The 17585-nt window shown below is 40.4% G+C and overlaps 1 protein-coding gene across 5 annotated transcripts in view; it reads right to left on the minus strand.

Moving 5' to 3' along the window:
- arhgef3 (Rho guanine nucleotide exchange factor (GEF) 3) overlaps positions 1 to 17585 on the minus strand; it is a 251673-nt gene that overhangs the window by 23142 nt on the left and 210946 nt on the right. For 3 of the 5 annotated variants that reach the window (XM_059944170.1, XM_059944169.1, XM_059944172.1), the window contains one exon: positions 1560 to 1667. In XM_059944170.1, coding sequence (XP_059800153.1) covers positions 1560 to 1667 — 108 coding nt within the window. Of the gene's footprint in view, positions 1 to 1559; positions 1668 to 2067; positions 2172 to 12991; positions 13343 to 17585 lie in introns of those variants that run through there. The other 2 variants (XM_059944171.1, XM_059944173.1) reach the window with 2 other exon arrangements.

A 17585-nucleotide genomic window follows, 5' to 3' on the forward strand; every position in this document is an offset into this window, starting at 1 on the left:
CGGTATCTCCTGTCTGCTGCAGTCACAATTGCAACCACAGACAAAGCACAAGAACCACGCTACACCTGACTGTGACAGTGGTGCAAGAACAGCACTGCGCACAACTTGCTCCTCCCAGGAGGAAGCTTTCTGCAAATTCTCCAAATCTGCCACTCACTTCTGTATTACGTAGAACACTGGTGCGAACAGAGATGCCTGCATTCACTTCCTCCTACCAGAGAGCAGCAGGTGGTTAATACAAGGCTTGGCGAAGATGCAAATTTCTCTAGGTGCAGGGAGCCATTACTTTACGGGCATTGACCTCAACTCTGCCATGCACTGGATGATTTTACTTCTGCAGATGGACAGAGAATCACTATCAATACTCTGTATGCCAGATATGATTGTGATATTTTAATTCTATGCCGGGTGTTGTGCCATCTGTACTCATGGATGCCCACTGTAGGACACGTGGCAACTGCAAATGACTAACAGAACACACACAATAAGCGTGCAGTAATGGTAATGCCACCACATAACATGACATACTGAGACAACGCTTCTGATACTAGGGATGGTCACGCAGGAACAAATCAACAATACTGTACAGAGGACAGGGGCAGGAAGAGAGAAAGTGAAGAGGCAGTGTCAAGCTCATTTGGGCCCCACACGCACAAAATGCCAGGTCAGTACGGGAATTGTGTAGGGGGAGGAAAGGAGAGAGCAAGGACAAATGAGAGGCTGTGTTGAACATAATCCAGCTCCTTCATGTGGCACATACTAGGCCTGACTTTCCAAGGGGCAACAAACACTTTTTAATGTACATACACAAAAAAATATGCAGATGCTGGAAATCCAGAGCAACACACACAAAATGTTGGAGGGACTCAGCAGGCCGGGCAGCGTGACTTTTTAATGTATTCAAACAATGGCTTCAAAATATTGTGCTTTGGCATTACAATCTTTGTTTAAATTATTCATCTATATTCTTATCAAGTAATAGAAACATAACTTTCTATTAATTAAGTTTAATATGGGCACAAGACAGAATGTGGACACCTCTTTTTCCCTGATTAGGGAGAGAGAGACCCAGTGGTATGTTGAATTACCGGGTGAATGAGTAGTCTTTGGGTACTGCAAGTCTGTATCGTTATTGATGCTTTGCTGCCCACTTTGAGTGCTCGGTGGAGGGTGCAGATGCTTCTTTGCTGGTGGAGCAAGGGGTGATTGTTGCTTTGCTACTGCTTATACATGGGAGGGGGAGCTGGGGGGGGGGTTCAGGGTTCTAACATTTAACTGTCATTCATTCTTTGGGGCACTCCTCTGTTTTCATGGATGGTTGTGAAGAAAACGAATTTCAGAATGTATATTGTATACATTTCTCTGACATTAAATGTACCTATGGAAACATATTGAAAGACAATCTATGGCTTGATAAACAGCACAGAATTTATAAAGTAATTGTACATTTTGAATAAACATACAAACTCAAATGAAATCCACTGGATTTCTCTGCATGCAAATAGTTAGCACGGTGTACTGATTCAATGACTCTATGAAAGGAAGGGGCGGAATCTTACCTGTAATGTCTGGCTGAACCGCTTCAGAGGCGTGGCCTTCACAGGAGGAATAAGACTTGCCAAAGATGTGACTCGAGAAAGAGGTTTCACCCTCTTGTTACTAGGTTCCTTAAAAAATAACAGAGAGAAAGTGTCAACATACTTCAGCATTTGTTCCAGGTGATTAATTCTTCAGGGAAACCACTGAAGCTAAACAAGACTCACGGGGGAGGCATTTATCATGTTTAGTGACCAACATCAGAACACATCTTTTTAATCCTTGTGCTATTCTGCATTGGAAAATTCATATTCACATAGCGTGTTCCGTCTTCAGAGTGAATTGACATTGAATAATAACCAGTAGCTTAGATTACAAATAGTTTAGCAGTGCACAAGACATTTTAATCAGAACTCCAGATTCAGAAACATTCTCATGTCAATTTCTGATTTACCACACAAGAAGTATCAAGTTTTAATAAGTAGAAAAACACACAGAAGTTAGTTAGCTGCTAATTCAATAGAAATATACCTTGTATTTTTTAATCTCCATTCCCCAAGCTGCTGAAGAAAAGGGTCCAGTTGATAAGTAAGTTGTTACCAAAAATCTCCATAAAGTACCCTAAAATAAACATCTCTGTATTTGAATTGGTTCCTTTAGAAAATTCTGCCTCTTTTCCTCAAGCCCTTCAGATAAATCTCTAGCTGCTCTGGGATTACAGTGCATGCAAGCAGTCCTTCTAGAAACATCATTTTCTGATTGCAGATCTATCTGTGACAGCGCGCTGCAGCATCCACAATTAGGTAAAAATCGGCACTGCACAATGCAGCTGCTTCAGTAGAATTCCAAGCAGCAAGCACCTCTTCCATCATCCTTTCTGGGAACATCTGCCTCATTATTACAATGTATTCCAAATTAGTAAACACTTTATATCCTGACAGAGATGCTTACAGCCTACTCAGACGAACAGCTTTGCCTTCAAACTTCAAAAAGGTAGCATTGCCCAATTAAAAGCATTGAAGTTCAGAAACATTGCTCAGTAGAAGATTCTGGAAATATTGTTACTTTTGTACCAGCAATATTCTGCAGTACACCAGCAGTACTAAATATCTCTTCAGATGTTTCAATGACTCCTAAAAACGCCGTCTTCAGTGGCTAGCACTCTACATGCCTTCTGACGTCAATGCAGTTACATTCATATTCTGATCAAACCTCCTATTCAGTCCCTGACTAATCCTCCTATGAAAAAGCACCTACCCTGACAACTGATACAAAGGCTGGACCACATTTTGTTTCCACACAGTTTCTCATAGAGCAGGCATGTTTAAATTTTTAAAAAATAAGTAAACCATTGTTTAAAAAATGTACTTGGTTTGAAAATTTTGATTTTTATGATTATGAACTTAGTTTCAAGGGGGGGAAAAAACTTTACTTGAAACATAAATAGTATTTAACAAGCAATATCCGTTGATTAAATTTGTTTTATCTAACTGGTTAAAAGCAAGTCCAAGTATTAACCAGCTCAGAAAACACTTCTTATTTAACAAAAAAGATAACTCAAATATTTAATGATCAATTACTCTTTTAAACATTCCTGCACATTATTATTACATGTATACAAAATTATGAGGGGTATAGATCGGGTAAATGTAAGCAGGCTTCTTTCCCCACTGAGGCTGTTCATACAAAGTGAACAGTCAGCAACAACAGTTCTGAATGGTACAGAGATTGGTGGCTTTCAAATGAAGCACTTTAACCTGTGTACTGGACAAAATTAATACACTCAAAATAAATATTAATATCCAAAAAAAAGGCTCATAACAATATCTTTCCTGGAATTGTTTTTAATCAATGTAACAGCTGTAAATTGATTTATAAAATCAATCGTAGCAGTTTGGCTTGATTGCAATGCCATCGTCATATTCAATGATCCTCTATTTAGCTTTGATATAATATTTTGAAACAGGAGGATGTATGTACATTTCTTACTTCAATTTTAATCTCCTCGAAAGCACAGCTAATCTTTGCTCCTCCTCCCCACCTTTTGCTCCACCTTATGATGGCAAATTCATACACAGTATCCTTTGTTAGCTTTTTACGGGGTTTGCTCGAGCAGGTATGCTACCATATTTTCTGTATGGTACTTCTATTAGCTGATGTAGCACAACTGTAAAGGGGTAAGATGCACTGTATTATACCCCAACCTCTTGGGAATGCAATCTTCCATTATCACAAAGAACGGTAGCCTACAGTTCAAAACAAATCTGAATAAGCCTACTGCAATTCTAACAGGTAACTTGAGTGACAGGCCTCCCTTTTAATGAAATAGCTTAATCTGCTCCTTCTTTCAATTCATTTTTTGCAGATCCTATCTGTTAAAGAAAATAACCTATATCCTTGACTATCAGAATTCAGAACAGGAAGACATAAAATTAACTTGTGTATATTTAAATTTTACTCAGTTAATTCAGTTATTAAATCATAGCTAAGCTATTTAGGATAATTTAAAACTTTTCCCCATATAATAGAAAGTGAGAATCTACTTCATAAAAATGCTAAGAGAACAAATATTTTCATGGTAGAGACAACCACTTACTTGGGCAACTGAATTTTGCATGCAAAACAATTGGATAATTCAGTAAGGTGTCAGTGTGGTGGATAGGGTCTTTACCCAACCCAGCAAAACAGCCTGCAAAAGACATAATACTAGAAGAAAGTTGGTAAAAAAAAATGATAAGTTTAAAAACAACCCTCAAAGGACAGATTGAGGCGAGGCATGGCATTTAGGCAACAGCCAGTTCCAGACAAAATGTTTTATTAATACATTCAAAAGATCTAAGAGCCACAACTGCAGGCATTTATTTCTTTAAAAAAACTATTAAAAAATATAAAAAGGAAAAAGAAATGTGGGCATTTATTGCACATTCCCAAAATCCCTGAATAGTACAGCTTGCTAATTCAATCTCTTAACAAGAAATCTGTGCGGGAACACATTAACAGGTGGAGTCTGAGACGATGGCCAAGTAGAGCTTTGAAAACAGCAATGGTAAATAGTGGGTAGGGAGTCCAATCTTCTCAGTGTTTAATAGAAATAAAGTGGCACCCTATTAAAAGTGAATATCAGGAAGTATGCCAAAATGGTGACAGTTGCCACTACTAAGGAGAAACACAAGAGGCTGCAGAGCCTAACATTCAGATCAAAAAGCAAGCTGCTAGAAAAACTCAGTGGGTGACGTAGCATCTGTGGAGGTAAAAGAATTTCTCTCCCACCACTTGCCACAGCCTAAAAATTGTACTATGGTCCTCCAAATAAATAGGTAATTTTTCTGTGCAGGTGATAGCTATGGTTATCTCAAAATTTTGTTGACAAATTTGGTTACCCTGTTCAATTTTCCTCAATCCTTTCTCACTTGTTGACTTTTAAGTGCTGTTTCCTTTGTCCACCATCTACCACCTTATGACATTGCTCTCTTCATTTAATCCATCATTTGTACCTCCATCCACACATGTGAAGCATAAGTAAACACTCTTGATGCTTGGAGATTAAGATTATCCTTTCTGATGCTTCCAGGCATTTTGGTAGTCCAAAACCTACAGTCACTGATTGTCATTTATCCTGGGCTCTCTCTCAAAATTAAAAAAAAAGAACAATATTGAATACTTAAAAACAAGAGAAAATCTGCAGTTGTTGGAAATCCAGCATTTTGTGTGTGCTACTCTGTAAAATGGTGTCTTCGTTCATTTTTGCAATATCCAACATGTTGAAAGGTAATAGATTTACTGACAGGTATTGTTATCTACTTGGTCCTTTCCACGCTTTGCTGCTTCTTTAGTATTTTGTCTGTTTTTTCATGAGGCTGAATTGCTAGCTTGATGCTCAATCCAGCACCAATGGAAAGTGTGCCAGGGACTGACCAGATTCGAACCTGGGACCACTCGCCTCGAAGTCTGGTGCAGATGCCACTACACCACAGGCTGGCCTATTATGTTGTTGGGTAAGAGTTTAAACTAATATGAAGTTTCTCTAAAAGTATTTCCTCCCCAGAAGATTTTTCTATATCTACAATATAAGGTATACAATATTATTTTTCAACATTGTTTGATCATTAAATTTTTAGATCTTGATACCGTTGTCTTTCAAAATTCCTCAATAAGCTGTTTAACTGTGGTTTTGGACGATAGCTGTTGTATGTGATTACATCTACTTCCCAATAGTCTGTATTGATAGTCTATCCCTTGGGCCTTTGTTATGCAATTTTAGCCACTGTCTTCATAACAGCAGACAGAGCTTCAGTAACCATTAAGTTTGATCTTTGGTTATTAATTAATCAAGGAGAAAGAATGTCCAGTGACTCACCATTGTCTGCTTTAGACAAAATTAGTAATCTTAAATCATTTATAAGGATTCTGCAAATCTAACATCTGAACCATCTTTGTGAAGCAAGAACCGTTTCAGATTTCTATTTTTCTTAAATGCTCCCTTGAATATTTCTGAACACAAATTCAAAGATTCAAAGTACATTTATTATCAAAGGATATTTGCAGTATACAACCTTGAGATTCGTCTTCCCACAGACAGCCAAGCAACAAAGAAACAACTTGGAACCATCCAAAGAAAACATCAAACACCCAACGGGCTCAAAAAAAGAACAAATTGTGCATATGGCAAAAAAAGTAAAAAACGCAATATAAAACATTAAACGACAAAGACTAGGAATGTACGGTTTAGTTCAATTCAACTTAGCACTAAGTCATTTGTTAAATGCAGGCTACAGAGGCAGACTGCCCCGAACAAAATCACACAAAATAACATAAACTACAACATTCATTCCACAAACTGTGTCAATTAAACCTTGCCCGAGATCCAAGTCTCTGGCACCATCCTTCCAGCAGCATTGAGTGAGGGGGAGAGAGAGATCGATCAATCACGGGCACCTTCCTCCAGGAGCAAGGGAGGGACTGATCAAATGTAGACACCTTCCCTCAGCAACAGCAAACAAGAGGGAGAGCGATACCGGTCAAACACAGGCTGACGGCCATGAACACCTGCTCGCCTCCTGCTCTTGTCCTCGTTGATTTCGATCTTGCCTGACGCTTTAATTGGCAAGAAATGGAGTCGATCGTGTCTCCAGGCTTCTTGGCTTCCGGAACGCACTGAACTCCCTTGGAGACAGCAAACAGCCAGCCCAAAAACACACCATCAAAATGTAAATCACAGGTTCCAACAGTAGCAGAATCACATTTGAAAGAAGAGAGTAAAAGGTGTTGTCTCATGAACTGTCTGAAGGACATTGCCTTTGGTGGCATTGCTTGCTGGAAGCCATCTTCTTCCAACTACAATTTCTCCACCACAATACCCTGTATCCAGTTGAAATCTGCCGCCCAAGTCAGATTCTATTTTGACTCTAGTTAAAACCCTTTTTTTTTGAAAAGGGAAACTGCTTCTTTGTCCTCACACTGCTTTATATGGCTCAGCATACAAGATGCATTGCACAGGGTAAGGAAGAAAATGAAAGCCAACCCAAAGAATGCAACATTTGGAAAGAACAAATGAATTAAAATAAAAAGCAAACAAAACACAGCTTTACTTACCTTTGAAAAAAAGGTCAGCAGCTCATTTAAGTGAAAGGGATTGGTGCTTATTTGGCAGCTGTGTCCTTGAACAGACTATTAAATCCACCAAATTATACAAACAATCTGTATGGAGCTGCCCCGATCAGTTTGATCTGATGTTGAGCAGGAGATCAGGTGTGCCCGTGTATGACCTCCATGCTTCTAGGCTGTGGTGCTGCAGTGTGGACATCCAGAACATGCTGACATGTACTGTAGTAATTCTCCACAAAACTCTGGCTTGCTATCCGAGTGATATGGCCATTAAATTCAGGACATTGTCACCAGCCAACTTAACACTGTTGTTTTGCTCGAATTAAATATTATTTATAATCTCCAACAAGGGCTTCATTTGATTTCTTCAAATTTATCCAATAACAGATCCTACTGCGTATGAAAGGCCTAGGGGAATAAATGGTTATCCAAATAGGTCCTCGTGTCCTGAATCATAGTTTCAGCTGTTTTTCAAATTATGGTACTGTCTGTACTTTGAGCTTAAAGTAATTATATGGTATGACAGTGCAGCATGCCTGATTTAACTTTTTGAAAGAGATATGCCTCACTTTTCAGCACAGATCCCATAAAACAAACAAGTATTGCTTCCTTTTTCTACATAAGATATCCTTGAAGGTTGAATGAATCATAAAAGATCTTAAGGGTTTTACTTTGGGGGAAAAAAAGTAAATCTTATTTTTTATGGTTCTAACCACATTCACGGCTTCTATAGCTAAACATCTGTGAAATCCAAACTGCCTAATTTACAGCTGTCGTTGAGGTCTGTCCTTGAGCAGGCTATTAAAAGCAACAAATGCAACACAAATGTTTCAGTATACTATCAGTATGTTAGGTAATCAAAACCATTCTATATTAACATGGCAAGGAAAACCATGTGATATAATAATGTGCAGTTGACCAGTGGGCACCAATTAAAACAAACTGTTTTTACTCATTTGTAACATAGATACCAGTGAGAACACTTCCTCATCTGAGCTACCAAAGAGGCGACTGAGTGTGCAATTCTATTGACCTACGCACATCAAAGTAACTCATGAATACAAAATGTCTCCTCTTTTGGAATATGTACAGCAAGGCCCTACTCCATTTTGAAAAGTCAGCCCCCTCCTCTGATTAGTGTTAGTTCACTGTTGAAGACAATTGCACTTAAAAAAGACATTTTTTTTTGCCAGAGGCCCATTCTGCTCAGCGTCATGAAATGCCTCCTGCTGCAAGGCTAGTCGGACTGAGAAACTGGATTCAATCATCCCCAAAGCCTTAAACCTGGTTGGTATTAAATGGCCTCAGAAATGAACAAGTCTTAGAGCCGTGCACGTGGATAATTCTTTTAAAATGGTGCACAAATATCTGGATCAATTTTACTAGAAGCACCTACAAGAAAGACTTTAATGGTAGCCATACATATTTCTGAACTTGATCTGCTAACCCTAAGTAAGACAAGTCTACCTGGTTGCAATTACATTCCTATTTGCGGGAGCTTGCTGTATGCAAATCAACTACCAGATTTCCTACATTACAACTAAATACACCAAGCTCATCACATTGGTTTTACGTACTTCGGGGCTCTTTGAAAGAAGCAAAAGATGGATTATACATGCAACTTTTTAAACTAAAAACAAAGTACTTAAGTGCACTAAATCAGATCCTTATAACAAAAGATATTATGCCAGTTTTACAGAATACAAACATGTTTTACCCTATCCAAATGCTGATTAGTTCAGGTGGTGTAAAATATTATCATTCTAACTGTGCAAGATACGGCTTATTGATCAACTTGTTCTGTTTTAAAGAGACTAATTAATACCATATGTTGGAGAACTGTAAATGTTTGTGAATGCTGACGAACAATTTTGGGAGCAGTCTTGGAGATCCAAAATCAGCACAAAGACAATGCTAGTTAAAGTCTCAGCAATATTTAAGGGACTGCACTATAAATCCATTAGAATAATCTATGCCAAATAATTCAACACTTGATCCTGTTTCTAGTTAAAGTGATGATGTTAAGATGATTTACAGTTACATAGCTCTCAGCATTTGTGTAGTTTTCTGTTATTGTTCAGGCTATTGCAATTCACTTTTCCAAACTAATACAGATTCTGCTGGAAGGATAAACTTCAATTAGTGTAAATAGGTTCCAACCTGCTGGCATGAATATTGACTTCTCCTTCTGGTAAAAAAATTGTTTTCCCCCTCCCCGTCCTATTCTCCACTCTGACCTTTAACTACTTCTTTCCTGCCTATTACTTCCTTCAGGGTCCCCTCCTCCTTCCCTTTCTCCGATGGTCCACACTCCTCTCCTATCAGTCTACTTTCTCTCCAGCCCTTGACCTTTCCCACCCACCTGGCTTCACCTATCACCTTCTAGCTATCCTTCCCCCACCCCTACCCTTTTTATTCTGGTGACTTCCCTCTTCCCCTGTTCAGTCCTGAAGAAGGGTCTCCGGCCAAAATGTCAACTGTTTATTTATTTCCTTAGAAGCTGCCTGACCTGCTGAGATCCTACAGCATTCTGCATGAGCTGCTTTGGATTTCCAGCGTCTGCAGACTTTCTCATGTTTATAAATAGGTTAGTGCTTTCTCTTAAAATAATGAACCAAGTGAATAGATGAATAAATTATTTAATCACACACCCTAAAACAACAGCAATATGTTGTTCTTTTGAACCTTCTGATGAAGTATTACTTACTTCAATTAGAAGTGCACAATAAAGGTCTTTCTCATGGGAAGCTAAGGGAGATGAATTCTGTGCACTCAAACACATCTGACTAAACTTATTCACAAACACTTATTGCTTCAATGTAGGTTTCACACACACTTTCTTCACTAAATTTTATGTCAACAAAGGGACCTCAACCACTTGTGCATGAATAATTTGAAATCAATGAACGTAGAGCACATAACCAAACATACTGACTCGCACACAGACATTGCACACCATTGCAGTGCCTCAGGAAATTCCTAAACCTGGCGATCTCATTGTAAATTTGTCTACATCAAGTAATGCACATCATCACTTCAGCTCCACGATATCAAAATCATACAAATTCCATAAGGATGTGAAAAAAGACACTAATAAATACACTTTGTTCCATTCAAAGCACTTCTAGAAAATGTTCATTGAGAAAATTCCAGGAAGGTAGGTGGAAAAGTTAAATATAAAATGGTTTAATAGATGAAATTCAGCAGTGTGGTTTAAATTGCCTAAGCTTGTGTATCAACCAATATGGCTAAAAAAATCATGTTAAATTGACTTTAATTCCACTTTCAATTGCTGTGAATATTTTGGCAATAACAACTTTGCCTGCCGACTGAGTTAAATATTGCATATTTTCAATCTTCAATTCCAGTAAAAATAAAAACTGATATATCTGCTAAAATACATGGAATGAAAGAAAAGGCAGTAGAGTGGATAGAAGATTTACAAATAAATTTGTTGTCTCAAGTCAACATGACTAGAAGAGGAGGAGAAAATATTCATTATTGCAAAGTAGTACAAATACTGCCATGATGTACCAGAAAGAACATTTCAATTTTAATGCTGAAATTAACTTATCTTTAGTAAGATGAAAATCTGTTTTCTCCAAGAAAATAAGGATTAATGATTTTTTTTAAAAGTAAAAAGTAAAAGTTGGCAAAATACAAGGCATCCAGAAGATTCTGCTTTATGAAAATAACCTGAGGCCTAATGAGCTGTAGGACATAATGTAGGCACACCATTTTCCATCTGAAGGTCACTTTCCTTATCTATATTTTGCACTGTATAAAGAACACCTTAGCTAATAGATCAACAGATCTCAGCAATAAATAGAAGATTCTGCCTTATTGGATCAAAATCACGAACCTTCTGGCATAAATTTTGCAAAATCTGAAACAAAGCATTTTTTAAAAAAAACAGAACATGCACTTTAATGTAAATAATGGTACTCAAGTGAGAGTACCAGCTAGTTCAAATACAGGTTTGTACAATACAACTTATTTATGGACAAATTATCAAAATTTTATTCATTTCTTTTACCACAATCAGTCTTATTGCAAATTTTGAGCCTTTGTTACCAACTTCACTCCAAAATGCTCAAGAAAATAGCTGCTATCATATTTAACTGGAATTAAACTTGCAAATAATATAGCTAGTCAAGTCTAAAATTCGAATCAGCACGGACTAGCTAAAGGCATGATTATTCCAGACGGAATACCTTGTTATGAACTGCATGAAAACTGCATGCTATTACCACATGGTGAAGCTAGAAGGCATCCTCGTCATGATTATTGAGGGCACAAGATTCAAGACTGCCTTGTAACTCCACCCCTTACCCAAAAATTCAGCTACTGGGTTTTAATCACCTTTCGCTGTTCTGTGGTTATGAACAGCATATGATGCTGAATGGCACTTAGTTAATACTTCCTTTAAAAGCTATCAAGCAAAAAAAGAGATATTGTAAGACTAATTGTAAGAATTTCAATCACGCTTGCATTTCAAAGATACTGAATCACTCTAGTTGAGACCTCACTAAGTGACACGTTTACCTCAACAGTATTTTCAAAACCACAAAAGGCAGAGGATTGAATTTCGATGGAACAGAACTCCTGTAAAGGACTTTTAAAAAGAATATTGTGATAATTTATTTAATTGCCTGGGTGTAAAAATGCATCTTCAATTACTTGGAGACAAGGCTCCCAGTGCAGAAGTACAGCTATTTCATAACTTGAACCTGGAATTTAACTGACTGGATGAATAATTCAGTTCAGCAAGGAAAAAAATCATACCTCATAAAATTTTGAACAAAATGTAAAAGTAGAGACAATTTTTAACCAGTTTATCATAATTTATCTCTACACTTATCTCTCCTTGTTGCAATAAGCTTTCAATGATTTGCACATTGGCACAAATACACACAGCAGTCAAGCATAATATTTTCAAGACAACTGATAAGTTTGCAACTTCTAATCAATCAGCAGACACCACCATAAAACAAAAAAAGCAACACTCTCCATTTAAGGATTCTCCAGAATGAATTTATGGATGTAGCACTGTAAGTGGGATAATCTGAAGGGTTAAAGAAAGAAGATTTGAACCCACTAATTCCATCAATATATCCAAGGCATTGAGAGGAAACTAGAGGCTTTTCCATCTGCAGCAAATTTGTGGTGTGTATTTATATGCTTTACCATTCGAAAAAGAACACACATGGAAACTACACTTCAAGAGTGCACTCATAAAATTCCTGCACTTTTCCTGAGCCCAGGAAGGCTAGACAGTTTTCAACCACCCCCCCCCCCACCCCATTTCGCTGGCTTCCAGGCTTAATCCTCAAAGGGGTTGTACGTTACTGTACAAACAAAGTACAAACCGCTGAGTGAAGCGGCCAAGATGGAAGTGGCAGACTTTGGAAATCAGAGAGGATCTCACATCAGCTGGTGTCTGGATTGGAGACTTCAAAGGCGCGCGGGGGTGGGGGGGGTAGCTTTACCTCTTAACAACTGGATCGAGTGACCCAGTGAATTTACCACAAAGAGGGGTTCAAATGGAAGCGACTGCTCGAAAAAGGACCGTGTTTACGATGCAAAAGTTTGAGGCGATACCTCATTCTTTCAAGACTAAACGCAGATGCTAATACAAACTGGGTCCGTCAATTTGGCATAATGCTACAGGTGGCGATCAGTACAAATGTACTTTTGAAACAAGACAGTGGCAAGCTCGCAGTGCTAAGTACAATACTTGTCAACGTGGTTTCTCGCACTCAGAAGTCTATGATAAAACGAGCCCGGCTTGAAAGTCAGCACAGAACAGCCGCCACCAAACACAGACATAGGAACTGTTGCTTCACCATACCTCGATCTCTTTAACTGAAGAGCTGACAGTCTGCACTTCCAAGGCACAGTTCGTCCTCTTGGCTGCGATACAATACGGGTAATCCTTGGCCACCATGGTGGCGACAGGGGTCGAAATCTTGGCGTTCACAGCTGATGATACTGTCGTTCGAAGCACAGAGGCCAAGTTGGGTCTCGCAGCCACTGTGCTGCCGAGCTCGGCGCCCCGTCGACTCCGCTCAGCCGGCCGCGCCGCTGCCTACATACCCTAAATTGATGCTCCCAGCGATCGACTGCGGCAGCCGAAGGCATCGGGTGCCGGGTTAAGAGCAGCTGCAGGACGGGCATGTCAGTCAACGCGGTCAGCCCGCCCACAGGCAAGAGGGAGGCGGAGGCACTCGCCGCGATGGAGCAAGGCACCGAAACACACTGGGCGGATGGAGGAAACAACGCGAAATTTCCGATCAAGCCTCTGCTTTTTACACCTCACCCCCAACTCTGCTGACTTCAGTTTGATCGCCAGCCTTCTGAACAAACGGGGGATCCCTAAATTAGTTGTTTTTGTTAGGTTTGCTATCGACATTTTTCGAGGGAGGCTTCTATTTTTAAAAAAAATCAGAGGTGCCCACCCGTGAGCTTTTCCTAACCCCGATATGCGCCCTTTCGCCCCGCGGCAAGAATTGTGAAATGGGTCCAAGCGAACTTTCCCCACATTTAATCCACACCAGCAACCCCATCAAAAGCAATTCAAAACTTGGTAGCTGTAAATCTGTGGGTTCGAAACTGTTCCAGCGTCTTTATGGCTCTCTTTGGCACTACGTTTACATTTATATATTTTAAATATATATATATTATATACTTTTTAATATCTGTATATTTCTTATTGCGATTCATATGTTTTATTATGTATTGCTACCGCAAAACATCAAATTTCAGGACATCTGCTGGTGATATTAAACCTGATTCTGATACCGCTGCGATCTAAATCGATTCCATCACCGAGTTGCAAGATGACAGGAACATTTCCATCGGCTACAGCAGGCTGAGATTTGAAAGGGGAAAATCAGTCAAAATTCCTGATTGCTATTCCATATGATGTATTGAACGAGGACAAATTGAGTTCCACTCAAATCCGCAGCAACTGAACCGCTTTTATTTTAGGTTTTTATTATTTTTGTTATTGACTCAGCTTTGTTCCAGGGCCAGCAAGTGAGAGGACAAATTTGACAGGACGGTCAAACCGTCGTCTTCGACCCGTCTTTTCCCAATCCAAAAGTCTTTCAAAAAGATATTGCTTATCAGATCTTTGTTTACAGAGTCATAGAAAAGTACAACACAAAAACAAACGCTTCAGCCCATGTTGAAGCATTTAAACCGCCCATCGACCTGCAGCCACCCTCCCACCCCTCCAAGTACCTATCCAAATTTCTCTCAAACATTGAAATCGAGTTCACATGCACCCTTGCGCTGGCACCTCATTCCACACTCTCACAACCCTCTAAGTGAAGTAGATCCCCCCCCCATGCTCCCCTTGAACATTTGACCTTTCACCCTTAACCCACAATCTCTAGTTGTAGTCTCACCCAACCTCAATGGAAAAAGCCTGCTTGCATTTACCCTATCTATACCCTTCATAATTTTATATACCTCTATTAAATCTCCCCTCACTGAATAAAGTCCTAACTTATTTAATCTTTCCATATAACTCAAGTCCTCCTGTCCTGGCAACATCCTTGTAAATTTTCTCTGTTCTTGTTAAAACTTATTTACATCTTTCCTGTAGTTTGGAGACCAAGACTGCAAAACAATACTCCAAATTAGGCCTCACCAACATCTTATACAACTTCAGCATAACATCCCACCTCCTGTACTCAGTACTTTGATTTATGAAGACCAATGTGCCAAAAGCTTTCCTTACCAGCCTTTCCACCTGTGCCACCACTTTCAATGGATTATGGACCTGTATTCCCAGATCCCTTTGTTCTACCACACCCCCAGTGCCCAAACCGTTCACTATGTAAGATCCACCCTGGTTGGTCCTACTTAAGTGCACACCTCACACTTGTCTGCATTAAATTCCATCTGCCATTTTTCAGCCCATTCTTCCAGCTGGTCCAGATCCTGCTCTGATAAGTCTTCCTCGCTGTCTAGTACACATCTAATTTAGGTGTTATCTGCAGATTTGCTGATCCAGTTAACCACATTATCATCCACATCATTGAAAGGACGAACAACAACAGATCCAACACCAATCCTGCTGCTCTCCACTTGTCACAGGCGTTCAGTCAAAGAGGCAGCTATCTACTGCCTTTCTCTGGCTTCTTCTATGAAGCCACTGACTAATCCAATTTACTACCTTATCTTGAATGCCGAGCGACTGAATCTTCCTGACCAACTTCCCATGTGGGACTTTATCAAATGCCTTGCTGAAGTCCAGGTAGGCAACATCCATTGCTTTGCCTTCATCAACTTTCCTGGTAACTTCTTCAAAAAATGTTATAAGATTGGTTGGACATGATCTATCACGCACAAAGCCATGCTGACTATCCTCAATTAGCTCGTCTGTTTCTAATCTGAATCTTTCTGTTCAGGTGCTTGCTACTGCTGGAACACTGAAAGGCACTTGCAAATATACAATTAATGCTCTTTGTAACTGATATTATTCCTCCTCAAAACCTTCCCAGTATTTGCCATAGTTGTTTGCACACCATTCTCTGCTCCTTTAAATAAAGTGGGATTGATCTCAATTTGTTCCAAACTCACCAACGTTTTGTTGTCTTTCTTCCTTAATTTTCAGCAATGTCTTCCCTTTCTACTTTAACTGCACCATCTCTGAAGCTCTCCGTCCAGCCTTTAATGTTTTCATTAGAAGATCTCATCTGCAGTCAAAGAGCCAGCTTCCCCATATATGCAGATGAAGCCATTCACTTTTCTTGATCCCTCCTTCACCTCTCAGCTGCTAGCCATTGTATTCAATATGGAGTCTTGAATCAGCCACAATTTTATCCACAGACAATACCAAAACCATCAACTTCAGTCCGACTACAAAGTCTGCTTCCTTGCTAATCTCAGCCTGCTAGAACAAGCTGTTCACAGCCTTACTTTACCACCCAACTCCAGATTATCTCCCCCACAATGAAGTCTGCTTCAAACTCCAGTGTCATCTTCACCATTACTGGTACTGAGTCCTCGGCATAAGCTTTGCCCAAATGCCTTCAACCCTCTGGTCTCCAAACGCTAAGTGTGTTTTTATACACTTAGTAGAGGTCTCTTGACCGAAAAGGCAGAGCAGCAGAAACAATTCAGCGATGGATGATAACTTTAATGATAGACAACAAAAATAACAACCCATGAAGGGCCACAAAATGAGAGAGGGCAGATACTAAATGTCACAGGCAAGAAGGTAACTGAATTCTAGGAGTGACTGGTTCAATGAGTGAACAAGGACTGTGGGTGAGAGCTGGGTTTTAAATAGGCTGACTAGAGACTGGGAGGTGCCTGCCTGTGCAGGCCTGATAGGGTCCACCTCCTACAGCTGGCACCCAAAACCCCAGGACAATTTGGATGGGTTCAGTGAAAACTTCTCAAACAGCAATAGATGCAAAATGAAATGGAATGGTACCCAAGCCTTCTCTTCCAGGCTGACCCTTCCCAAGTCTGCTTCATACTGCACACCTCAACCACGATGAAGGGAATCCATCTGTTGGCGAACTGTGTCCATTGGGCCACCGTCCTTGGTTCTGGAGGTACAGGCTCAGGCAGGTTGAGTGGCCCATGGGCTTTGGGCTTGAGGGAAGACAGATGGAAGGCAGGAGTGACCCTGAAGGACAGTGGCAGCTGGAAGTGGTAAGTGACTGCATCGATGCGATGTGTAATCTTGAAGGGGCCAATGAACTGGGGCAAGAGCGTGCGAAAGTAATGCGCAGGAGCAGATCTCGGGTGGTACGCTAGACACAGTCCCCAGGCTGGAGTAGTCTGGCTGGGCACCACCAGTGGTGGCCTGCTGGCGGTAGGCAAGGCAGGCCCACCTCCAACCATTACAGCAGCAGTGAACCAAGGCCTCCACCACTGGCTCCTCCATGGGGAACAACGGGAGTTGGTATCCAAGAAGCTTTCAAAAGACGACATACCCGTGGCAGAAGAGGTGTGTAGATTGTGGAACAGTTCAGCCCAGAGCAGATACAGAACAGAGCATGTGGAAGGGTTAGAGATGGTGAAGCATTGCAAAAGCTTCTCCACTTGCTGACTAGCTCTTTCTGACTGACCATTGGCCTGCGAATGATAGACAGAGGACAAACTCACTGAGGTGCAGAGGAGGGAGCAGAAAGCTTGCCAGAAGCGGGAGTCAGACTGTGGGCCCCAGTCTGACACAATGCCTTGAGAGAAACCGTGGAGGTGAACTACGTTGTGGAGTTAACCCGTCTGCCATCTCAGCAGCCGACAGAAGTTTGGAGAGGGCGATGAAGTGGGCTGCCTTGGGGAACGGGTCCACTACTGTCATGATCACCATGGTAGTCGATGAAGGGATGGAGAAACCAGACTTTCTTTTTGACAAAGAAGAATCCTTCACCAGCTGGGGATTGGGATGGTCAAATGAAGCCGTGCAGAGGCGCTTC

This window comes from Hypanus sabinus, chromosome 19, assembly GCF_030144855.1.
Source record: "Hypanus sabinus isolate sHypSab1 chromosome 19, sHypSab1.hap1, whole genome shotgun sequence".
In the NCBI taxonomy this organism is placed as follows: domain Eukaryota; kingdom Metazoa; phylum Chordata; class Chondrichthyes; order Myliobatiformes; family Dasyatidae; genus Hypanus; species Hypanus sabinus.